At 35.8% G+C, this 21,765-nt stretch overlaps 1 protein-coding gene across 1 annotated transcript; it reads right to left on the bottom strand.

The window, feature by feature from the left end:
• Positions 1 to 18,235: 18,235 nt before the first annotated feature.
• LOC140806526 (F-box/kelch-repeat protein At4g19930-like) lies at positions 18,236 to 19,448 on the bottom strand. Its single transcript, XM_073163078.1, has 2 exons — positions 18,946 to 19,448; positions 18,236 to 18,860 (listed from the first exon to the last, which is right to left on the bottom strand). Exons 1-2 carry the CDS (start codon positions 19,440 to 19,442, stop codon positions 18,275 to 18,277), a joined length of 1,083 nt encoding a protein of 360 aa, XP_073019179.1. The 5' UTR covers positions 19,443 to 19,448; the 3' UTR covers positions 18,236 to 18,274.
• Between the last annotated feature and the right edge of the window lie 2,317 nt (positions 19,449 to 21,765).

A 21,765-nucleotide genomic window follows, 5' to 3' on the forward strand; every position in this document is an offset into this window, starting at 1 on the left:
ACGTAATCTTCCGAAAGAAAAGGAAAATCGAAGCTTGGGAGAGGAATCACGTTTTAATTTCAGAATTTGATTTACGATCAATCCGTCCGTTAGATTTTAAATCCGACTTCGGTACTGTGTTCATATCAACGCAGGCTACTACGAGACGTAAGTTTTATTACGTTTTGACATGTTTTGGAATTATGATGTTGTTAGAATTGAATACACGTCATATATGTTGTTGTTGACATGTTAGACAACGTAGAATCGAAGTCAGATTAAGAAACGGACTGAATATGGAATTGTTATGAATTTCAGAATGAAATTGACTAGAATTGATATCAGATTTGTACAGTGGTTGATTGTAAATTAATAGAACTGGTATAGACTGAGATGGTATTACCAGTATCGCAAGATTGTACTGTTGTATCGTCAAAATTTGATGAAACAGAGATGTTGTGATTTGACTAGAATATTGATACAGAATATTGGTATTGTCATTGCCAGATTGAACGGTGACAGACTTTGAATCAAGATTTTGATTGTATCAGATCGACAGCAAGAAATGTATAAATAAATGTTGATTCGGGATTGCACAACTCGAGTTAGGTTTGACTTGAGTTTCCCTAAATCACATACTTTATTTTATTGCATTGATATTTGCAGATTATCAGATTGATATGTTAATGTATTGACTTAGAACAGAGTCAGAGTCCGAGTCTAGGGCAGACAGCCTAGATAGGGCAGAACCGCCGAGTCTTTCTCAGAACCGATAAGACTCTAGACTTACGGTGTATCGAAGAGCCTTAGATGTAGATCGACGTCTATCTCAGACACTCGATACAGCATACCAAAGTCTAAATTAGATTGGGATCCCTAGATTTGAGATACGATAAGATTAGATCACGAGTCATTAAATCATGTAGTCAGATTAGATACATGTTTTGATGTTTGTTTATGCTTTTATATATGTTTTATATGATTGCATTGAATACATTGTTTATACTGAGATATTTATATCTCACCGGAGTTATCCGGCTGTTGTCTTGTTTATATGTGTGCATGACAACAGGTGGGATAGGTACAGGGTCACAGAGATGAGGACAGATCGAGATTAGAGTGGTGATTCCGGACTTGGACTAGAGATAGGGTTTAAACACTTGATAGTAGTTGTTGAACCTGAGTATGTACGATTGTATATTTTATCAGATTTATACTTTTATACTGATATGTATAGGAGTTTGATTCCATTACCTTCCGCATTTAAAAAAAAAATTAGACCTTGTTTACTATAATTGATTAATTAGTCCAATCATGATTAAAAAGATGATTAGCGTCCGGGTCCCCACAAGTCCGGCCTCACTTAATTAACTGAAAAGATAACAATTAAACTACTACATAAAATAATTAAATTTAAAGAAAATAATTTAAATCCTCATTCATAAAAATAATTTTAATTTAAATATTATAAATTATGCATTGCTTATACGTAGTCTGATTTACGGGTTATACAATTTAGTTAGTAAATTTCAAATTCACCAAATAAATAATTGTGAACTCATTACAAACTCAATCAACGATTCGACATCGTCGATGTACCAATGATATAAATCTTGTTCATGTAATGAAACTGAAATTTTTTGAAGAAATCTTCATTTTACAATCAACTGAACATAACTTATACTATCAAATCATTACTCCACTATTTATCAAAGTAAGTATAAGTAAGAAAAAATATATATTATATATTGTCAAAAATCTTTATCCAAGAATATTTGGTCGTAAATCATATTGCTTAAATTTTATTTAATATTACAAAAATAATTTAAAAATCCACACTAATTCTTATTTTTAATTATATACGTCGACCCCACATATAAAATTTGGGTCCACCATTTTATTTATTAAAAAAAATAACTTGAACACCCGCCCACCCCTAATTATAAATAACAATAATTGATATGTTTAATTTGTTAGGCAAATGCATGAGTTCAAAAAAATATTAATTTTTTTTTTTCTGAACTCATGCTCTTTGTTATACTTCTTGCATGAGCATGGCTTCAAATTTATATTTATTTTTACAAAAATTGAAGTCACTCCCATTGTGGGGACCCGGACGCTAATCATGTTCTTAATCGTAATTTGGGACTAATTAATCAATTATAAAACAGGGTCTAAATTTTTTTTTTTTAAATACAAAGCGGAAACGTAATGTAATTCAATTCAAATTACATATTAAACAGAACCTCCAATTATTGTATTATCTACAATAATTCACTAGGTTCAACTACATATCAGTACTGAATCTTAAGTTGATTCCGAAGCCCGGATCTCCACGCTATCTAGTCCAGCCTCGTTATCTTCTTGACCCTGAGCCCGTCCCACCTGTTGTCATGTACACATACAGACAAGACAACAGCCAGATAATCCCGGTGAGAATATAATCCCAGTATAAATCAACGAAACATGCAATCATATGATAAACATAAAAGCATGGACAGAAAAAAACAATATATATCAAAAACTGAAACATAATCAATATCAAACTCTCGACAATGCTCGTGACTCCACGACTCAGACTAGACTCAATCCTAGCCTAGGGCTCCCGATTTCCAGACATTGGCATTCCATATCAACCAACAGTAATAGAAAAGACTCCAGTTCTATCCACGTCGATATAACATCGATCACCAGTAATAGAAGAAGCTCTGATTCTATCCACATCGGTATAGTATCGATCACCAGTAATAGAAGAAATTCCGATTCTATCCACATCGATATGACATCAATCAACAGTAATAGAAGAAGTTATAATTCTATCCACATCGATACAGTACCGATCACCAGTAATAGAAGGAGCTACAATTCTATCCACATCGATAATCAATTATCCGGTGACAGACTATGACACTACCGCCAATACACTTTCTCATGACATCGTGCAATGTGCCTGTGGCGATCCCACCATTATTAGGCACTTTTTTCATAAGATTACTCGACGAATACATGTTGTCTATATATCAAGAGAACAAGTAATCAATCAAATAAATGCAAATATCAAGGCAATAAAATAAAGTATGTGATTTAGGGAAACTCAAGGCTAAACTGACTCAAGTCGATCTCCCAATACACATTGACTTATACCTTTATCTTCTCGCTCTGACGAAGACGAAGTCCTGAATTCAACTCTGTCCATTCTCAATCTGGTAATAACAATATCGAACAGATACAGTATCAGTATATAACTCAGTTCAACACCTGTTCTGATCAATACTCAAATCAAAACATAATCTGATCAATGTTGATCGACATATGGTATCACAATATAATCGAAGTCACTACTGAATCTGATCAATATCAATTTACGGATGTTTTGACAGCATAACAATACAGTCTCAATGATCCCGTCAGTCCCAACATCACAGATATAATACTAGAACTCATAATCGGTATCAGTTCAACTCATAATCTCAATAACAATACATATCTGATATGAAATCTCAGTCAAATCGACTCCAAAAATCATAACAATTACATAACCAGTCTGTTCTTCAATCTGACTTCGATTCTATGATATCTAACATGACAAGAACATCATATATGAATCTTATTCAATTCTGACAATATCATAATTTCAAATAATGTCTAAACATAACAAAACTTACGTCCAGTTGTAGCTGTCGCCGCGAGGAACACGGTACTGTACTCGGATTCGAAAACAGACGGACGGATTGCTCACAAAAGGCGTAAGGATTTTCTACAATCTTACTAAAACTTTTCTCGATTCCTTCGTTACCTTTTTCTTTCTTCTGAAGAAATATGCATGTTTATATATATATATATATAAATATATATATATATATATATATATATATATATATATATATATATATATATATATACCACGCATGCAGCAAGGCAAGTGGCTTGCTCACTCGAGTAACACGTCTCGCGCATATGCACGACATCTTTCGGCGCATATGCGCGAGACACAATTTCTCAGCGCGTGTGTCTCGGCATCTCTCGCGCATATGCGCGCATTCCGTCGCGCATGTGCGCCGAACTCACTGCCCTGCTCGCGCATATGCGCCCGTTCACGTCGCGCATATGCGCCGAGCATTTCCTTGGATACTGGACACCTCGCGCATATGCGCGCCCACACGCTACGCATATGCGCGGGGTCTTCTGTCCACTCCGCGCAAGACTCGCGCATCACGTCACGCATGTGCGCGAGCACAACTCCTTGCACATACATTTTGCGTCTTTTCTTTCCTTTCCCGGTCCACTCCGTTCCGTCTATAATTACCTTGATTAATCAATAAATCATTTCAGATTAATCTCAGATTACGGTAATTATACCCAAATCATTTCAAATTACGGTAATCAAATTCTCGGGCCTTACATTTCTCCTCCTCTAAGATATGATTTCGCCCCCGAAATCACAAGCAATTCACTCGTGGAATACAGATAATCATATCAGATCTCAAATCGGATACCGGAAGGAGATGTATATAACTACAATAATCTCATATCAACGAGATCCCTCGTGAAAGCATCAATTTCTATACAATGGCTATACAACATCCGTATATACCAATCAACAATTCATAACAACCAAAACCATCAGCTGTTATTAAATCTGTTTATTTCAGTCAAGAATATATTCATTCTTCAACCTTAAATACCAACAGTCATCGTCTGACGTTGGTTTGTTAAAAGTCAACTTTCAAGCTATCTTCATTTGTTTCTGATTCCGTCGCATTTTCGATATCAGATCTCTGATCCCATCAGATTCGATTTCAAATATCATCGAGATATAAGTCCCTATATAATGGAAATTGATAGTTCTCACTGTACAACATCTCAAATGATGTCATCTCAATACTCATTTGATCACTCTCGTTGTACGATAATTCATAACTGACAATAAATCATGTCAACTAGTGCTAAAATCCAGCATTACAGTTCCTGGATATCTTCCAACATCAGGATAGTTCATTCCAACTATCTGTCAATCTATAAACCATAGATGAACAATCATGCTATACATTCGGCCAAAAGTACAAAATTAAGCAAAATCACAATATGATAAAATCAATTCTGGCATTCAATACAATCCGACCCCTTTTCTTACATACCTTTCAGTCGTCTAGTCATATCTGTACGTCATCTTGTACAATATACATATGCAGATTTGAACAATCGTTCAATCATAATTACCTCACCATTATTGTCATAAATAGTTTTTCAGTAATTTCATTGCAATATCCAGAGCAATGTACTCCCATTTCTATTCAGGAATTATTAATCTATATAACCAGTCTCCTGGTTTCTATCTTCCTGTATTTATCTGTCAGCGATTCAGACATTTCAATACAAATTCTGACATAACTGATCTCATTTGTTTACCTCAAAACTATCCATTCGAATTATCACACATTTCCTGTTACCAGAATAATACTGAATCTACTACTATGTGCATCTGACAATACCTGTCTTTTCAAATTCGAAATATCAAGCACAACAAAATAGTTAATTATATAAAATAAAGCATTACCTACCTGGTATTCTGACTGACACACTGTTCTGACTATCAAAATCAAGTTCTGAACAGTCTGATCAAACTTCTGAACTGCTGTAGTTTTCAAAATCAGCTCTGAGTCGGCTTGAACTGTATATAATCTCAACGGTTTATAAGAATCAATATCAAATACGGATTCAGAATAATAGCAATATCGGCTCAGATTCGGATATAAACCAATTCCTGATAATACTGACGATTCCGACTAACCGATTACATCTTCAATATTGTTTAGATTCCCTGCTATATCATCTTCGAATGTAATGTCCCCCAAAAAATATATTCTGTCTCAAATACTGTTTTAGAACAATACAATTCTCAAGCAATTACAAAACAACAATCGGATATACTAATCTGCCATACTCATGCAAATATAACTTTCTGATATCGGTGTCTTCCTCAGTCAGTGATCACTACCCCAACTGTATTCATATCAATCAATATACCACATTCGAATATCACATATTCTGAATATAATCTGTTTCAAATCAGATTCATATGAACAATTCCGGTATATAATAATTCCAGCTTTCAGATCATTCAATACAAGATATTCGATTCACTCAGTAGTATGCCACGAATATATCAAAATATCATAGATAAACGGCACAAAATCATTTGAATATCTCTGAACACAGGATTTATTAATCCATAACAGAACTGAAATATCTCATAGAGAAACATGTAATCAGATGTAACTCTAACTCTTCAGGCAGCAAATCGTTTCACTGATATTTCAATTCTCTCAATTTAATCAGTATCATTCTGTATAGAATTCTAAAATAAAACCAGTACCTGTATCGAATCAAGGCTGAAACCACCCCTTGATATAAAACAAGCCTGAAATCTCATCTGGAGAACTATAGCAACTCTCCTGCTATTAATAAATCAGTCTCTGGTAGGCTTAACTTCAGTAATCACCGAATATATATGGAATAACTCCATTCCTTTTGATAATCATCGAGGCATAAATAATACGGATATCAAGAAATTCAAAATCGAGAATCCTTACCGTACATTATTCATTCTTTGGCCATTTCAGGTCCGAAGCTTACCATCTCCTAGCAAGAATTTACAACAACTCTGTACTTGTTAAATATATCAATATCAATCATGCAGTCATAATCAGACACACAAGTATAACACAGTTAAATTCAATCTAATTCGATCTCATTTCTCTTCTCATGGTAGTATATAATATTTCCCAGAAATCTCCAATATCAAATCATTTCCCCAAAAGGTAAAGACATCAATACTACAGTAAATACAGACCCAACAGGTACAGCATATATCAATGCAACTCAGTCAAAGATCATCGTAGAAAATGCATTAGTATATATATCAATACATATGCAACATAATCATAAAAGATCAGTACCTGTCACTATATCATCACGTGTGTCCTGGGTCTGCCCCTCGATCGCTACCACCAGATGATTCTGCTCCCTGAAATCTTCGGGAACCTTTCTGTGGACAGACTCTAGCAAAGTGTCCTTGCTGTTAACAGAAGTTGCATCTACTAGTCACTCCATGGCATTGCTCCGTGAGGTGTCTCCCGCCACAGACTCTGCAATAGGTTCCAGTATAACTCGGACTAGAACCACTCCCTAACTTCTTGAATGGCTTCTTTCGAGCTTTCAGCAAATCTTTCTTTCCACTCGTGTTGTCGCGATCAACTCGGAGAGGGGATTGCTGTGTCTGGGGTTGCATCGCACACAACCTTCCTAGTTGTCGAATCAGACTCGTCTCCGCTCTCTTCGCTCTACTCAAAGCATCAGCAAAATGGTAAGGTCGCTTCATATTCATCAACGCAACTATCACCGAGTTCAATCCTCTGACGAACTGAGCCGTTACAGCTTCATCATTCCCAGCTACATGAGGAGCAAAACGCAGTGGAGTAGAGAATTTAGCAACATACCCTTCAATATTCAGTTGACCTTGCCTCAAATTCTCAAATTCTGCTTTCTTGTCCTCTCGGTATGAAACTGAGAAAAATCTTCGATAAAATTCAGTTCTGAATATTTCCCACGAAATCACGGTACCTTTCTGTTCTAACATTCTTTTACTTGTAATCCACCAACTCCTGGCGGCTTCTCGTAACCGGTTAGGCACCATTTTAACTCTCTGCTCATCAGTACAATCAAGTAAATCGAATAGTATTTCTATGTCATCACACCAGTTCTCACAATCTTCAGACGTCTCGATACCACTCAGAATCGGCGGCTGAAATAACTGAAACTCTTTCAACTTTCTTTCCATCTGAGTTTCTGATACATCTATCTGATCAGACGAAGTACTACCCTTTTCTGGAACTCTTCTAGGAGGAATATCTGATAATCACAGATGTTAGTAGTAACAGGAGACAAATCCGTCTCAATCCCAATCCTGATCAGCTTACCTCTGATCAAGAATTGATTCTGATCCAGTTCCAAATAATACATATTACCAAATCAACTCAGATATTCAGGTAACATGTAGCTTAATATACAGTAAAAACATACTGGAATCTTAGTATATACAATGTAATTTCAACATTATATTCAATCATATGCCATATAAATCCATACAGTAAAACATAATATCATGATAGCATACACAACGTAATTCCACATTATAATCAATCACATGCTAGCAATCAAACGCAGGTAAGAAAACTCAATCTACCCCGCTCACTCTCCTCTATCTCAGTGCTAAGGAACCTACAGTTCAAGGACCTACAGCTCTGATACCACCTGTTGTGGGGACCCGGACGCTAACCATGTTCTTAATCGTAATTTGGGACTAATTAATCAATTATAAAACAGGGTCTAAATTTTTTTTTAAATAAAAAGCGGAAACGTAATGTAATTCAATTCAAATTACATATTAAACAGAACCTCCAATTATTGTATTATGTACAATAATTCATTAGGTTCAACTACATATCAGTACTGAATCCTAAGTTGCTTCCGAAGCCCGGATCTCCACGCTATCTAGTCCAGCCTCGTTCTCTTCTTGACCCTGAGCCCGTCCCACCTGTTGTCATGTACACATATAGACAAGACAACAGCCGGATAATTCCGGTGAGAATATAATCCCAGTATAAATCAACGAAACATGCAATCATATGATAAACATAAAAGCATGGACATAAAAAAGCAGTATATATCAAAAACTGAAACATAATCAATATCAAACTGTCGACAATGCTCGTGACTCCACGACTCAGACTAGACTCAATCCTAGCCTAGGGATCCCGATTTCCAGACATTGGCATTCCATATCAACCAATAGTAATAGAAAAGACTCCAGTTCTATCCACGTCGATATAGCATCGATCACCAGTAATAGAAGAAGCTCTGATTGTATCCACATCGGTATAGTATCGATCACCAGTAATAGAAGAAACTCCGATTCTATCCACATCGATATGACATCGATCAACAGTAATAGAAGAAGTTATAATTCTATCCACATCGATACAGTACCGATCACCAGTAATAGAAGGAGCTACAATTCTATCCACATCGATAGCCAATTATCCGGTGACAGACTATGGCACTACCGCCGATACACTATCTCATGACATCGTGCAATTTGCCCGTGGCGATCCCACCACTATTAGGCACTTCTGTCATAAAATTACTCGATTAATACATGCTGTCTATATATCAAGAGAACAAGTAATCAATCAAATACATGCAAATATCAATGCAATAAAATAAAGTATGTGATTTAGGGAAACTCAAGTCTAAACTGACTCAAGTCGATCTCCCAATACACATTGACTTATACATTTATCTTCTCGCTCTCACGAAGAGGAAGTCCTGAATTCAACTCTGTCCATTCTCAATCTGTTAATAACAATATCGAACAGATAAAGTATCAGTATATAACTCAGTTCAACACATGTTCTGATCAACACTCAAATCAAAACATAATCTGATCAATGCTAATCGACATATGGTATTCACAATATAATCGAAGTCACTACTGAATCTGATCAATATCAATTTACGGATGTTTTGACGGCATAACAATACAGTCTCAATGATCCCGTCAGTCCCAACATCACAGATATAATACTAGAACTCATAATCGGTGTCAGTTCAACTCATAATCTCAATAACAATACATATCTGATATGAAATCTCAGTCAAATCGACTCCAAAAATCATAACAATTACATAACCAGTATGTTCTTCAATCTGACTTCGATTATATATATATATATATATATATATATATATATATATATATATATATATATATATATATATATATACCACGCATGCAGCAAGGCAAGTGGCTTGCTCACTCGAGTAACACGTCTCGCGCATATGCACGACATCTTTCGGCGCATATGCGCGAGACACAATTTCTCAGCGCGTGTGTCTCGGCATCTCTCGCGCATATGCGCGCATTCCGTCGCGCATGTGCGCCGAACTCCCTGCCCTGCTCGCGCATATGCGCCCGTTCACGTCGCGCAAATGCGCCGAGCATTTCCTTGGATACTGGACACCTCGCGCATATGCGCGCCCACACGCTGCGCATATGCGCGGGGTCTTCTGTCCACTCCGCGCAAGACTCGCGCATCACGTCACGCATGTGCGCGAGCACACCTCCTTGCACATACATTTTGCGTCTTTTCTTACCTTTCCCGGTCCACTCCGTTCCGTCTATAATTACCTTGATTAATCAATAAATCATTTCAGATTAATCTCAGATTACGGTAATTATACCCAAATCATTTCAGATTACGGTAATCAAATTCTCGGGCCTTACATTTCTCCTCCTCTAAGATATGATTTCGCCCCCGAAATCACAAGCAATCCACTCGTGGAATACAGATAATCATATCAGATCTCAAATCGGATACCGGAAGGAGATGTATATAACTACAATAATCTCATATCAACGAGATCCCTCGTGAAAGCATCAATTTCTATACAATGGCTATACAACATCCGTATATACCAATCAACAATTCATAACAACCAAAACCATCAGCTGTTATTAAATCTGTTTATTTCAGTCAAGAATATATTCATTCTTCAACCTTAAATACCAACAGTCATCGTCTGACGTTGGTTTGTTAAAAGTCAACTTTCAAGCTATCTTCATTTGTTTCTGATTCCGTCGCATTTTCGATATCAGATCTCTGATCCCATCAGATTCGATTTCAAATATCATCGAGATATAAGTCCCTATATAATGGAAATTGATAGTTCTCACTGTACAACATCTCAAATGATGTCATCTCAATACTCATTTGATCACTCTCGTTGTACGATAATTCATAACTGACAATAAATCATGTCAACTAGTGCTAAAATCCAGCATTACAGTTCCTGGATATCTTCCAACATCAGGATAGTTCATTCCAACTATCTGTCAATCTATAAACCATAGATGAACAATCATGCTATACATTCGGCCAAAAGTACAAAATTAAGCAAAATCACAATATGATAAAATCAATTCTGGCATTCAATACAATCCGACCCCTTTTCTTACATACCTTTCAGTCGTCTAGTCATATCTGTACGTCATCTTGTACAATATACATATGCAGATTTGAACAATCGTTCAATCATAATTACCTCACCATTATTGTCATAAATAGTTTTTCAGTAATTTCATTGCAATATCCAGAGCAATGTACTCCCATTTCTATTCAGGAATTATTAATCTATATAACCAGTCTCCTGGTTTCTATCTTCCTGTATTTATCTGTCAGCGATTCAGACATTTCAATACAAATTCTGACATAACTGATCTCATTTGTTTACCTCAAAACTATCCATTCGAATTATCACACATTTCCTGTTACCAGAATAATACTGAATCTACTACTATGTGCATCTGACAATACCTGTCTTTTCAAATTCGAAATATCAAGCACAACAAAATAGTTAATTATATAAAATAAAGCATTACCTACCTGGTATTCTGACTGACACACTGTTCTGACTATCAAAATCAAGTTCTGAACAGTCTGATCAAACTTCTGAACTGCTGTAGTTTTCAAAATCAGCTCTGAGTCGGCTTGAACTGTATATAATCTCAACGGTTTATAAGAATCAATATCAAATACGGATTCGGAATAATAGCAATATCGGCTCAGATTCGGATATAAACCAATTCCTGATAATACTGACGATTCCGACTAACCGATTACATCTTCAATATTGTTTAGATTCCCTGCTATATCATCTTCGAATGTAATGTCCCCCAAAAAATATATTCTGTCTCAAATACTGTTTTAGAACAATACAATTCTCAAGCAATTACAAAACAACAATCGGATATACTAATCTGCCATACTCATGCAAATATAACTTTCTGATATCGGTGTCTTCCTCAGTCAGTGATCACTACCCCAACTGTATTCATATCAATCAATATACCACATTCGAATATCACATATTCTGAATATAATCTGTTTCAAATCAGATTCATATGAACAATTCCGGTATATAATAATTCCAGCTTTCAGATCATTCAATACAAGATATTCGATTCACTCAGTAGTATGCCACGAATATATCAAAATATCATAGATAAACGGCACAAAATCATTTGAATATCTCTGAACACAGGATTTATTAATCCATAACAGAACTGAAATATCTCATAGAGAAACATGTAATCAGATGTAACTCTAACTCTTCAGGCAGCAAATCGTTTCACTGATATTTCAATTCTCTCAATTTAATCAGTATCATTCTGTATAGAATTCTAAAATAAAACCAGTACCTGTATCGAATCAAGGCTGAAACCACCCCTTGATATAAAACAAGCCTGAAATCTCATCTGGAGAACTATAGCAACTCTCCTGCTATTAATAAATCAGTCTCTGGTAGGCTTAACTTCAGTAATCACCGAATATATATGGAATAACTCCATTCCTTTTGATAATCATCGAGGCATAAATAATACGGATATCAAGAAATTCAAAATCGAGAATCCTTACCGTACATTATTCATTCTTTGGCCATTTCAGGTCCGAAGCTTACCATCTCCTAGCAAGAATTTACAACAACTCTGTACTTGTTAAATATATCAATATCAATCATGCAGTCATAATCAGACACACAAGTATAACACAGTTAAATTCAATCTAATTCGATCTCATTTCTCTTCTCATGGTAGTATATAATATTTCCCAGAAATCTCCAATATCAAATCATTTCCCCAAAAGGTAAAGACATCAATACTACAGTAAATACAGACCCAACAGGTACAGCATATATCAATGCAACTCAGTCAAAGATCATCGTAGAAAATGCATTAGTATATATATCAATACATATGCAACATAATCATAAAAGATCAGTACCTGTCACTATATCATCACGTGTGTCCTGGGTCTGCCCCTCGATCGCTACCACCAGATGATTCTGCTCCCTGAAATCTTCGGGAACCTTTCTGTGGACAGACTCTAGCAAAGTGTCCTTGCTGTTAACAGAAGTTGCATCTACTAGTCACTCCATGGCATTGCTCCGTGAGGTGTCTCCCGCCACAGACTCTGCAATAGGTTCCAGTATAACTCGGACTAGAACCACTCCCTAACTTCTTGAATGGCTTCTTTCGAGCTTTCAGCAAATCTTTCTTTCCACTCGTGTTGTCGCGATCAACTCGGAGAGGGGATTGCTGTGTCTGGGGTTGCATCGCACACAACCTTCCTAGTTGTCGAATCAGACTCGTCTCTGCTCTCTTCGCTCTACTCAAAGCATCAGCAAAATGGTAAGGTCGCTTCATATTCATCAACGCAACTATCACCGAGTTCAATCCTCTGACGAACTGAGCCGTTACAGCTTCATCATTCCCAGCTACATGAGGAGCAAAACGCAGTGGAGTAGAGAATTTAGCAACATACCCTTCAATATTCAGTTGACCTTGCCTCAAATTCTCAAATTCTGCTTTCTTGTCCTCTCGGTATGAAACTGAGAAAAATCTTCGATAAAATTCAGTTCTGAATATTTCCCACGAAATCACGGTACCTTTCTGTTCTAACATTCTTTTACTTGTAATCCACCAACTCCTGGCGGCTTCTCGTAACCGGTTAGGCACCATTTTAACTCTCTGCTCATCAGTACAATCAAGTAAATCGAATAGTATTTCTATGTCATCACACCAGTTCTCACAATCTTCAGACGTCTCGATACCACTCAGAATCGGCGGCTGAAATAACTGAAACTCTTTCAACTTTCTTTCCATCTGAGTTTCTGATACATCTATCTGATCAGACGAAGTACTACCCTTTTCTGGAACTCTTCTAGGAGGAATATCTGATAATCACAGATGTTAGTAGTAACAGGAGACAAATCCGTCTCAATCCCAATCCTGATCAGCTTACCTCTGATCAAGAATTGATTCTGATCCAGTTCCAAATAATACATATTACCAAATCAACTCAGATATTCAGGTAACATGTAGCTTAATATACAGTAAAAACATACTGGAATCTTAGTATATACAATGTAATTTCAACATTATATTCAATCATATGCCATATAAATCCATACAGTAAAACATAATATCATGATAGCATACACAACGTAATTCCACATTATAATCAATCACATGCTAGCAATCAAACGCAGGTAAGAAAACTCAATCTACCCCGCTCACTCTCCTCTATCTCAGTGCTAAGGAACCTACAGTTCAAGGACCTACAGCTCTGATACCACCTGTTGTGGGGACCCGGACGCTAACCATGTTCTTAATCGTAATTTGGGACTAATTAATCAATTATAAAACAGGGTCTAAATTTTTTTTTAAATAAAAAGCGGAAACGTAATGTAATTCAATTCAAATTACATATTAAACAGAACCTCCAATTATTGTATTATGTACAATAATTCATTAGGTTCAACTACATATCAGTACTGAATCCTAAGTTGCTTCCGAAGCCCGGATCTCCACGCTATCTAGTCCAGCCTCGTTCTCTTCTTGACCCTGAGCCCGTCCCACCTGTTGTCATGTACACATATAGACAAGACAACAGCCGGATAATTCCGGTGAGAATATAATCCCAGTATAAATCAACGAAACATGCAATCATATGATAAACATAAAAGCATGGACATAAAAAAGCAGTATATATCAAAAACTGAAACATAATCAATATCAAACTGTCGACAATGCTCGTGACTCCACGACTCAGACTAGACTCAATCCTAGCCTAGGGATCCCGATTTCCAGACATTGGCATTCCATATCAACCAATAGTAATAGAAAAGACTCCAGTTCTATCCACGTCGATATATCATCGATCACCAGTAATAGAAGAAGCTCTGATTGTATCCACATCGGTATAGTATCGATCACCAGTAATAGAAGAAACTCTGATTCAATCCACATCGTTATGACATCGATCAACAGTAATAGAAGAAGTTATAATTCTATCCACATCGATACAGTACCGATCACCAGTAATAGAAGGAGCTATAATTCTATCCACATCGATAGCCAATTATCCGGTGACAAACTATGGCACTACCGCCGATACACTATTTCATGACATCGTGCAATGTGCCCGTGGCGATCCCACCACTATTAGGCACTTCTGTCATAAGATTACTCGATTAATACATGCTGTCTATATATCAAGAGAACAAGTAATCAATCAAATACATGCAAATATAAATGCAATAAAATAAATTATGTGATTTAGGGAAACTCAAGTCTAAACTGACTCAAGTCGATCTCCCAATACACATTGACTTATACCTTCATCTTCTCGCTCTGACGAAGACGAAGTCCTGAATTCAACTCTGTCCATTCTCAATCTGGTAATAACAATATCGAACAGATACAGTATCAGTATATAACTCAGTTCAACACATGTTCTGATCAATACTCAAATCAAAACATAATCTGATCAATGCTAATCGACATATGGTATTCACAATATAATCGAAGTCACTACTGAATCTGATCAATATCAATTTACGGATGTTTTGACGGCATAACAATACAGTCTCAATGATCCCGTAAGTCTCAATATCACAGATATAATACTAGAACTCATAATCGGTATCAGTTCAAGTCATAATCTCAATAACAATACATATCTGATATGAAATCTCAGTCAAATCGACTCCAAAAATCATAACAATTACATAACCAGTCTGTTCTTCAATCTGACTTCGATTCTATGATATCTAACATGAGAAGAACATCATATATGAATCCTATTCAATTCTGACAATATCATACTTTCAAATCATGTCTAAACGTAACAAAACTTACGTCCAGTTGTAGCTGTCGCCGCTAGGTACACGGTACTGTACTCGGATTCGAAAACAGACGGACGGATTGCTCACAAAAGGCGTAAGGATTTTCTACAACCTTACTAAAACTTTTCTCGATTCATTCGTTTCCTTTTTCTTTCTTCTGAAGAAATATATATGTTTATATATATATATATATATATATATATATATATATATATATATATATATATATATATATACCACGCATGCAGCAAGGCAAGTGGCTTGCTCACTCGAGTAACACGTCTCGCGCATATGCTCGACATCTTTCGGCGCATATGCGCGAGACACAATTTCTCAGCGCGTGTGTCTCGGCATCTCTCGCGCATATGCGCGCCTTCCGTCGTGCATGTGTGCCGAACTCACTGCCCTACTCGCGCATATGCGCCGAGCATTTCCTTGGCTACTGGACACCTCGCGCATATGCGCGCCCACACGCCGCACATATGCGCGGGGTCTTCTGTCCACTCCGTGCAAGACTCGCGCATCACGTCACGCATGTGCACGAGCACACCTCCTTGCACATACATTTTGCATCTTTTTTTACCTTTCCCGGTCCACTCCGTTCCGTCTATAATTACCTTGATTAATCAATAAATCATTTCAGATTAATCTCAGATTACGGTAATTATACCCAAATCATTTCATATTACGGTAATCAAATTCTCGGGCCTTACACCCATGCTAGGGGCTTGCTTTCAACTTTTATTATTATTATTATTATTATTATTATTATTTTAATTTAAGTAACGTCCCAAGGTAAGGTGAGATATATCTTGCATGAGCATGGCTTGAAATTTTTATTTCTTAAAAAAATTATGTTTCAAAATTGGGAAAAATAATTACTCTAAACTGTAAAAAAAACCTCTTGAAATATATACCCGGCCGGAACGTCAAAATTAGAGGTGAGAAAAAATATCGAATTTTCGGTATACTGAGATTACCGTACCGAAAATTGCCGAATTTACCGAATTTTCAGTATACCGAAGATTTCGGTACTATACGGTAATAGTACCGAATTTTTCGGTATGATAACGGTATGTAATTTGAAAATTTTGATATATACCGAAATACCGAAAAACTATACAAAAATTTTAAATATATATTATATTAAAATAATAAATTTATAAAAAAATAAAAAATTTAAGGTTTTTTTGGTATAAAACGGTATATATCGATATTGTATCGAATTTTCGGTATATCGAAAATTTCGGTACGGTATCGATATAAATTTTTTTATATAATATTTTTCGGTATGATATATGGTATAGAATTTTTGGTATAGTACGATATACCACCTCTAATCAAAATTAGGGCTAAAGGCCTAAAAAATTCCTTGTTATTAATTTAATTTCTTTTTATAAGTTGACTTAGGAAATCCTGACGTGTGGCCAAATTTTTTAGGTCTACCAGTTTTTTTTGTTTTTACCAAATTTACATTTTCTGTTCATGGAAATTTTTGTCAATATTATTAGTACCAATATTTTCAACATATAAGTATCTGTTGGATGTAATAATTGTCTCTGTTGGAAGAGTAGTCGAATAATGGTTCTTGAGCTACTGTGTAGTTTAAAATATTTGAGTCGTACTATCACCATCAACTGTAATTTTTGGTAAAGCGGTAAACGCTCGGTCTTAGCAATTATCATTAGAGCCAATGTCACGGATTTGATTTCGATTGATTGCAAAGAGTGTAATTATTGAGAGGAAGATTGTTGGGTGCAATAATTGTCTCTGCTGGAAGAGCTATCGAACCGTGGTGCTTAAGTTGCTGTTATGTTTAAAAAATTTAAGTTGCACCATAACTATCAACTATAACTTTTAGTAAAACGACAAACACTCATTCCTACAATACCAATTAATTTTTTATTAATATAATTTCAACAACAACAAAAATGAATACAATTGTCTCAGTACTGTTTATATTTCCTTAACTTTTCTATATGAATCAACATGTTATCCTTTTGTTATACTCTTTCGCTACATCAACTCCATATGAAATGCATGGAGGCCAACATATATTTGATAACTCCAATAGTATATCACACATAAAACTATATTTTACTCTATTTATTTTACGATCACGATCAGTGACGGAAAAATTAAATTAGCAACTCCCGGATGATCTATCGGGAAATTATCAATAAATCCCCCATAATCTATCACACATAAAGCTATGTTTTACTAGATATATTCACGCCCGCAAATGCAGTTCTTTAGAATTCTTGGAATTATATCATGAATATGGCAATATATAAAATAATTAAGGTATATTGATGACTCGCATGGACTATATATAGAATCCTTGTTGATATATATATATATATATATATATATATATATATATATATATAGAAAATTTAATGCTTCAATTTATTCTAGAAATCAAATAGGACTTGCTCACTTTGTCGCATCAATTTTTTCCCTAACAGATTAATAAAGGAATACATCATTATAAACTAAGATAATCAGGTTCAACATCTGATCTAAATCGAAAAATTTCGCTTGCACGGTCCAATCTACCTAGCTTCACAGAGCTAAAACTCGAGTCTTGCAGCTTGTAGAATCCGACTTCGTTGAATCCGCCCTCCACGAACACGACATGAGAGTTGTAAAACCCTAACAGAAATGGATATTGGACAAAGCTTTCGAGGGTTTCGATGTTGGCCAATCTTTCTTTCTTCCATGTCTGATTCTTGATGTCATTCATGATCCAAAGATCCATATCTCTTCCCTCCGTGAGACAAACGAGTCCAAGTTTACCTTCATATTCGAAAAGCTGCTTGCTTTTGTAAGAATGTAGATTTTCTTGGACAGGTTTTGGTAACGGGAATTTGCTGAAACTGTTATTTGTGATGTTGTACGAAAGAATGTTGTCTTCGGTTGTTAGCCAGTGGACAGAATCGGCAACAGAAACAGAAGAATTACGGGCTATAATCTCCCTGAATGGCAATGATAATTCGTCGCTTGCTTCCTTCCAGGTCCATGTTCCCGAATCAAAAATTTCGCATCCATATTTGTATTGCTCGCTGTATCGCCTGGAAATTTAAAGTTGTGTAAATCGCATGGATGGAAAACTAATGAACATTCACATAACGAGAATTTAAAAAGCGCGCGACGTACCGTATAAACCCTCGTTTCGATAATCGAATTATCTTGAAACATAGAGGTTGAGCCCCAGCAACCATCAACGTGACAGAGACAGTTTCGTGACGAGTCTTTGGATTAGGGAGATCCCGCAATTGCCCTGTGATGGGAATGTACGCTAAATATCGACTTAGACGTTTCGAGCCTTTCTCGATTTCTCTTTCGCAACACAGTATTCCTTGTTTCGAAGAGGAAGCTAAGATCTTGGTGTCCTTCGGCAAGCTTTTCATGCACACGCCCACGTTATCGGGGGTCACAAACATAGTGACATGCTTGTTAAACCTTAAATCTTGCACGAAGTACCCGGATATGGTTCCCGTTCTCCGGCAGTGAGTCGACGCGAAGCTCGATTCTTGGATAACTTCCTTCCATTCTTTCGATACAGCTTTGCAGATGTCCAATGCTTTCAACGAGTTTAGTTGAGTTAGAATCTCGAAAACAGCATCATACGGGAGTAATTGGTCGGATGCCATTGTGCGTATTTGGATGATTTGGAGTCTGAATTTTGTATGGATCGGAGGATTGCAAGGGGCGAACGTCGTGTGTATTTATATTATCTATATAGAGGATTTTTTTTATCTGCTTGAAATTAGATTTGATAGGATTCTAAGTAATTAAGGAAACGAATCATGTAACACAATCCTAATAGGATAATTTTTGTTATTAATTAAGGAAAGTTATAGGTACGTATTTGATTTGTTGAAGATATTACTGAAAATTTATATTTTTATTTCTATCAATTGGATTTCATTAATTATTATTTAAAATTTCGATTATTTGTATATATAGCAATTTCTCATTATTTGACAATCCGAAGATGTTTTGTATTTTTAAAAAATTCACGAAAATTACTAGAAAGATAATTTCATATCCACGACATCCGGGAGCTCAGATTCCTTTTCCCGAAATTATCTTAATTATTTCAAAAGTAATGGTTATTATAATAATAGTGCAAAAGTAATTTCGTGAAATATAATTAATAGAAAAAATAAATTCCTTCTATATTATTAATTTTTAATAAATTTTTTATTAAATTAACTCAAACGTATAAAGACAATTAATTTTCTTGATTATGTTTAATTTTTTACTTCCAAATTATGTTTTGATTAGTTAAATAAAAGAATTACTTGGATAGAGTTGTACATTTACAAACCCTTACGTCAGATCGTGTTAAAAATCTGGTTTTGTTGGAACCTTTTTCTAGAATTGGACGCTATCTACATTTGCAATTTCTTTTCTTCCATAAGGTGTTTTGATGTGATATGGGTAGATTGGGTGAACCGGGTCGGGCCAATCAACCGAATCTGATAAGAGTTGTGTTGAAAGAAAATGAGCAAGGGATATGGCTTCAAACATTACCCGCAAACAAGAAGATGAACTGTGTTGGTAGATCGAATTTAGTTCAGTATTATGTTAGTAGGCTATGGCAGTTGCTCGAATCCCTTCCATTGCTCTCTCTGTAACTTACCCAACAGTGCATACGAGTCTATATACAAACATGTATGATTCATGGCGGCAGTGCAAGTGCAACGGCCAGGCCGACATAAAATATGAGAAAATACTTTTTATAAATATGATACTTATCTGATTTTAGATTTCAATCTATTAACTTTTTAAAGTTTACTTTTAGTACACTAAATTATCATTTTTTTTACTATTTTGGTTCCATTGCTGCTTTGACATCAGGCAAATCAACAATTTATCATGTCAAGTCAGCATTTCTCGATGTCATGCTAACACTCCCGCAAAATATGACTAAAAGCCAAAAAAATCAAAATTTGTACAACAAAATCAAAATTTGAAAATTTAGTAAACTAAAACTCAATATAAGAAAATTTAATGGCTCAAAAAAATTATTTTGTGTTTAATAAAATTCTAGAATTTGGTGTATGACTTTTTCATTCAAAAAAAATAAAATATAAGACAGTTTAAAAAAAAAAAGATTGGAGTAATGAAATCAACTCCCAAATTATAATCACAAAAGGTACTCTTCTACAATTATCATTTATCATGCCAATTATGATAACACGATATGTTGGCAAACTTTAATGTAGGGCTATACTCATCTACCTTTTCGTTTTTAAATTCATCGTTTACTTAATTGAATAATAATACACATCTAAACGTGTATTATATCCTGATCTCTATATTAATATGATAATATTTTTGTGATAGGCCGGTGATACCCTTGAGATAGTCCGGGTCATGGATGCTAAATGGATAGCCCAAATCTGAGTTAATCTACTGGATGAATTCTTTAGAAGCTGGGCAGGTGAATGCCCGGGACATATTCTTCCCGAGCAAGCAGATGCCCGGGCTCTCAAGCCATCTCCTGAGAAGCTTATCACCCGGACTACCTCGATATGAGCGCCGCACTTGAGTATACCAATAAGATAGGGTGTGGGCGGCCGACCTATCTCTGACACTAAATGGTTGACAAAATCAGACAGGCGGGATGTGAGTAGTATATGATTTGACGTATCAGGATATAGGGTACAATCAGCCGTCCTACTATAATTAGTAGGTAGCACGAAGAACGAGGTCATCATTACTTCTCCTACTATAAATTCCAGGTTCTTTCTTTGCATTTGAGATTCATTTATTCATTTTATTGCCTCCACTCTTTACACCAATATCACAACCATCACTTGGTTACATTGGTTTTTTGCTTGAATCCTTCACTGACTTAAGCATCGGAGTGGTCACGCCGGACAACCCTTCGGCGCCCATTCACGTGGTTATCTCCTTGTCTGCAGGTCACGGTGGAAGCTATAGCTCACAGATTCATCTACTTTG

The sequence above is a fragment of the Primulina eburnea genome, chromosome 12, assembly GCF_022965805.1.
Source record: "Primulina eburnea isolate SZY01 chromosome 12, ASM2296580v1, whole genome shotgun sequence".
Classification (NCBI taxonomy): Eukaryota; Viridiplantae; Streptophyta; class Magnoliopsida; order Lamiales; family Gesneriaceae; genus Primulina; species Primulina eburnea.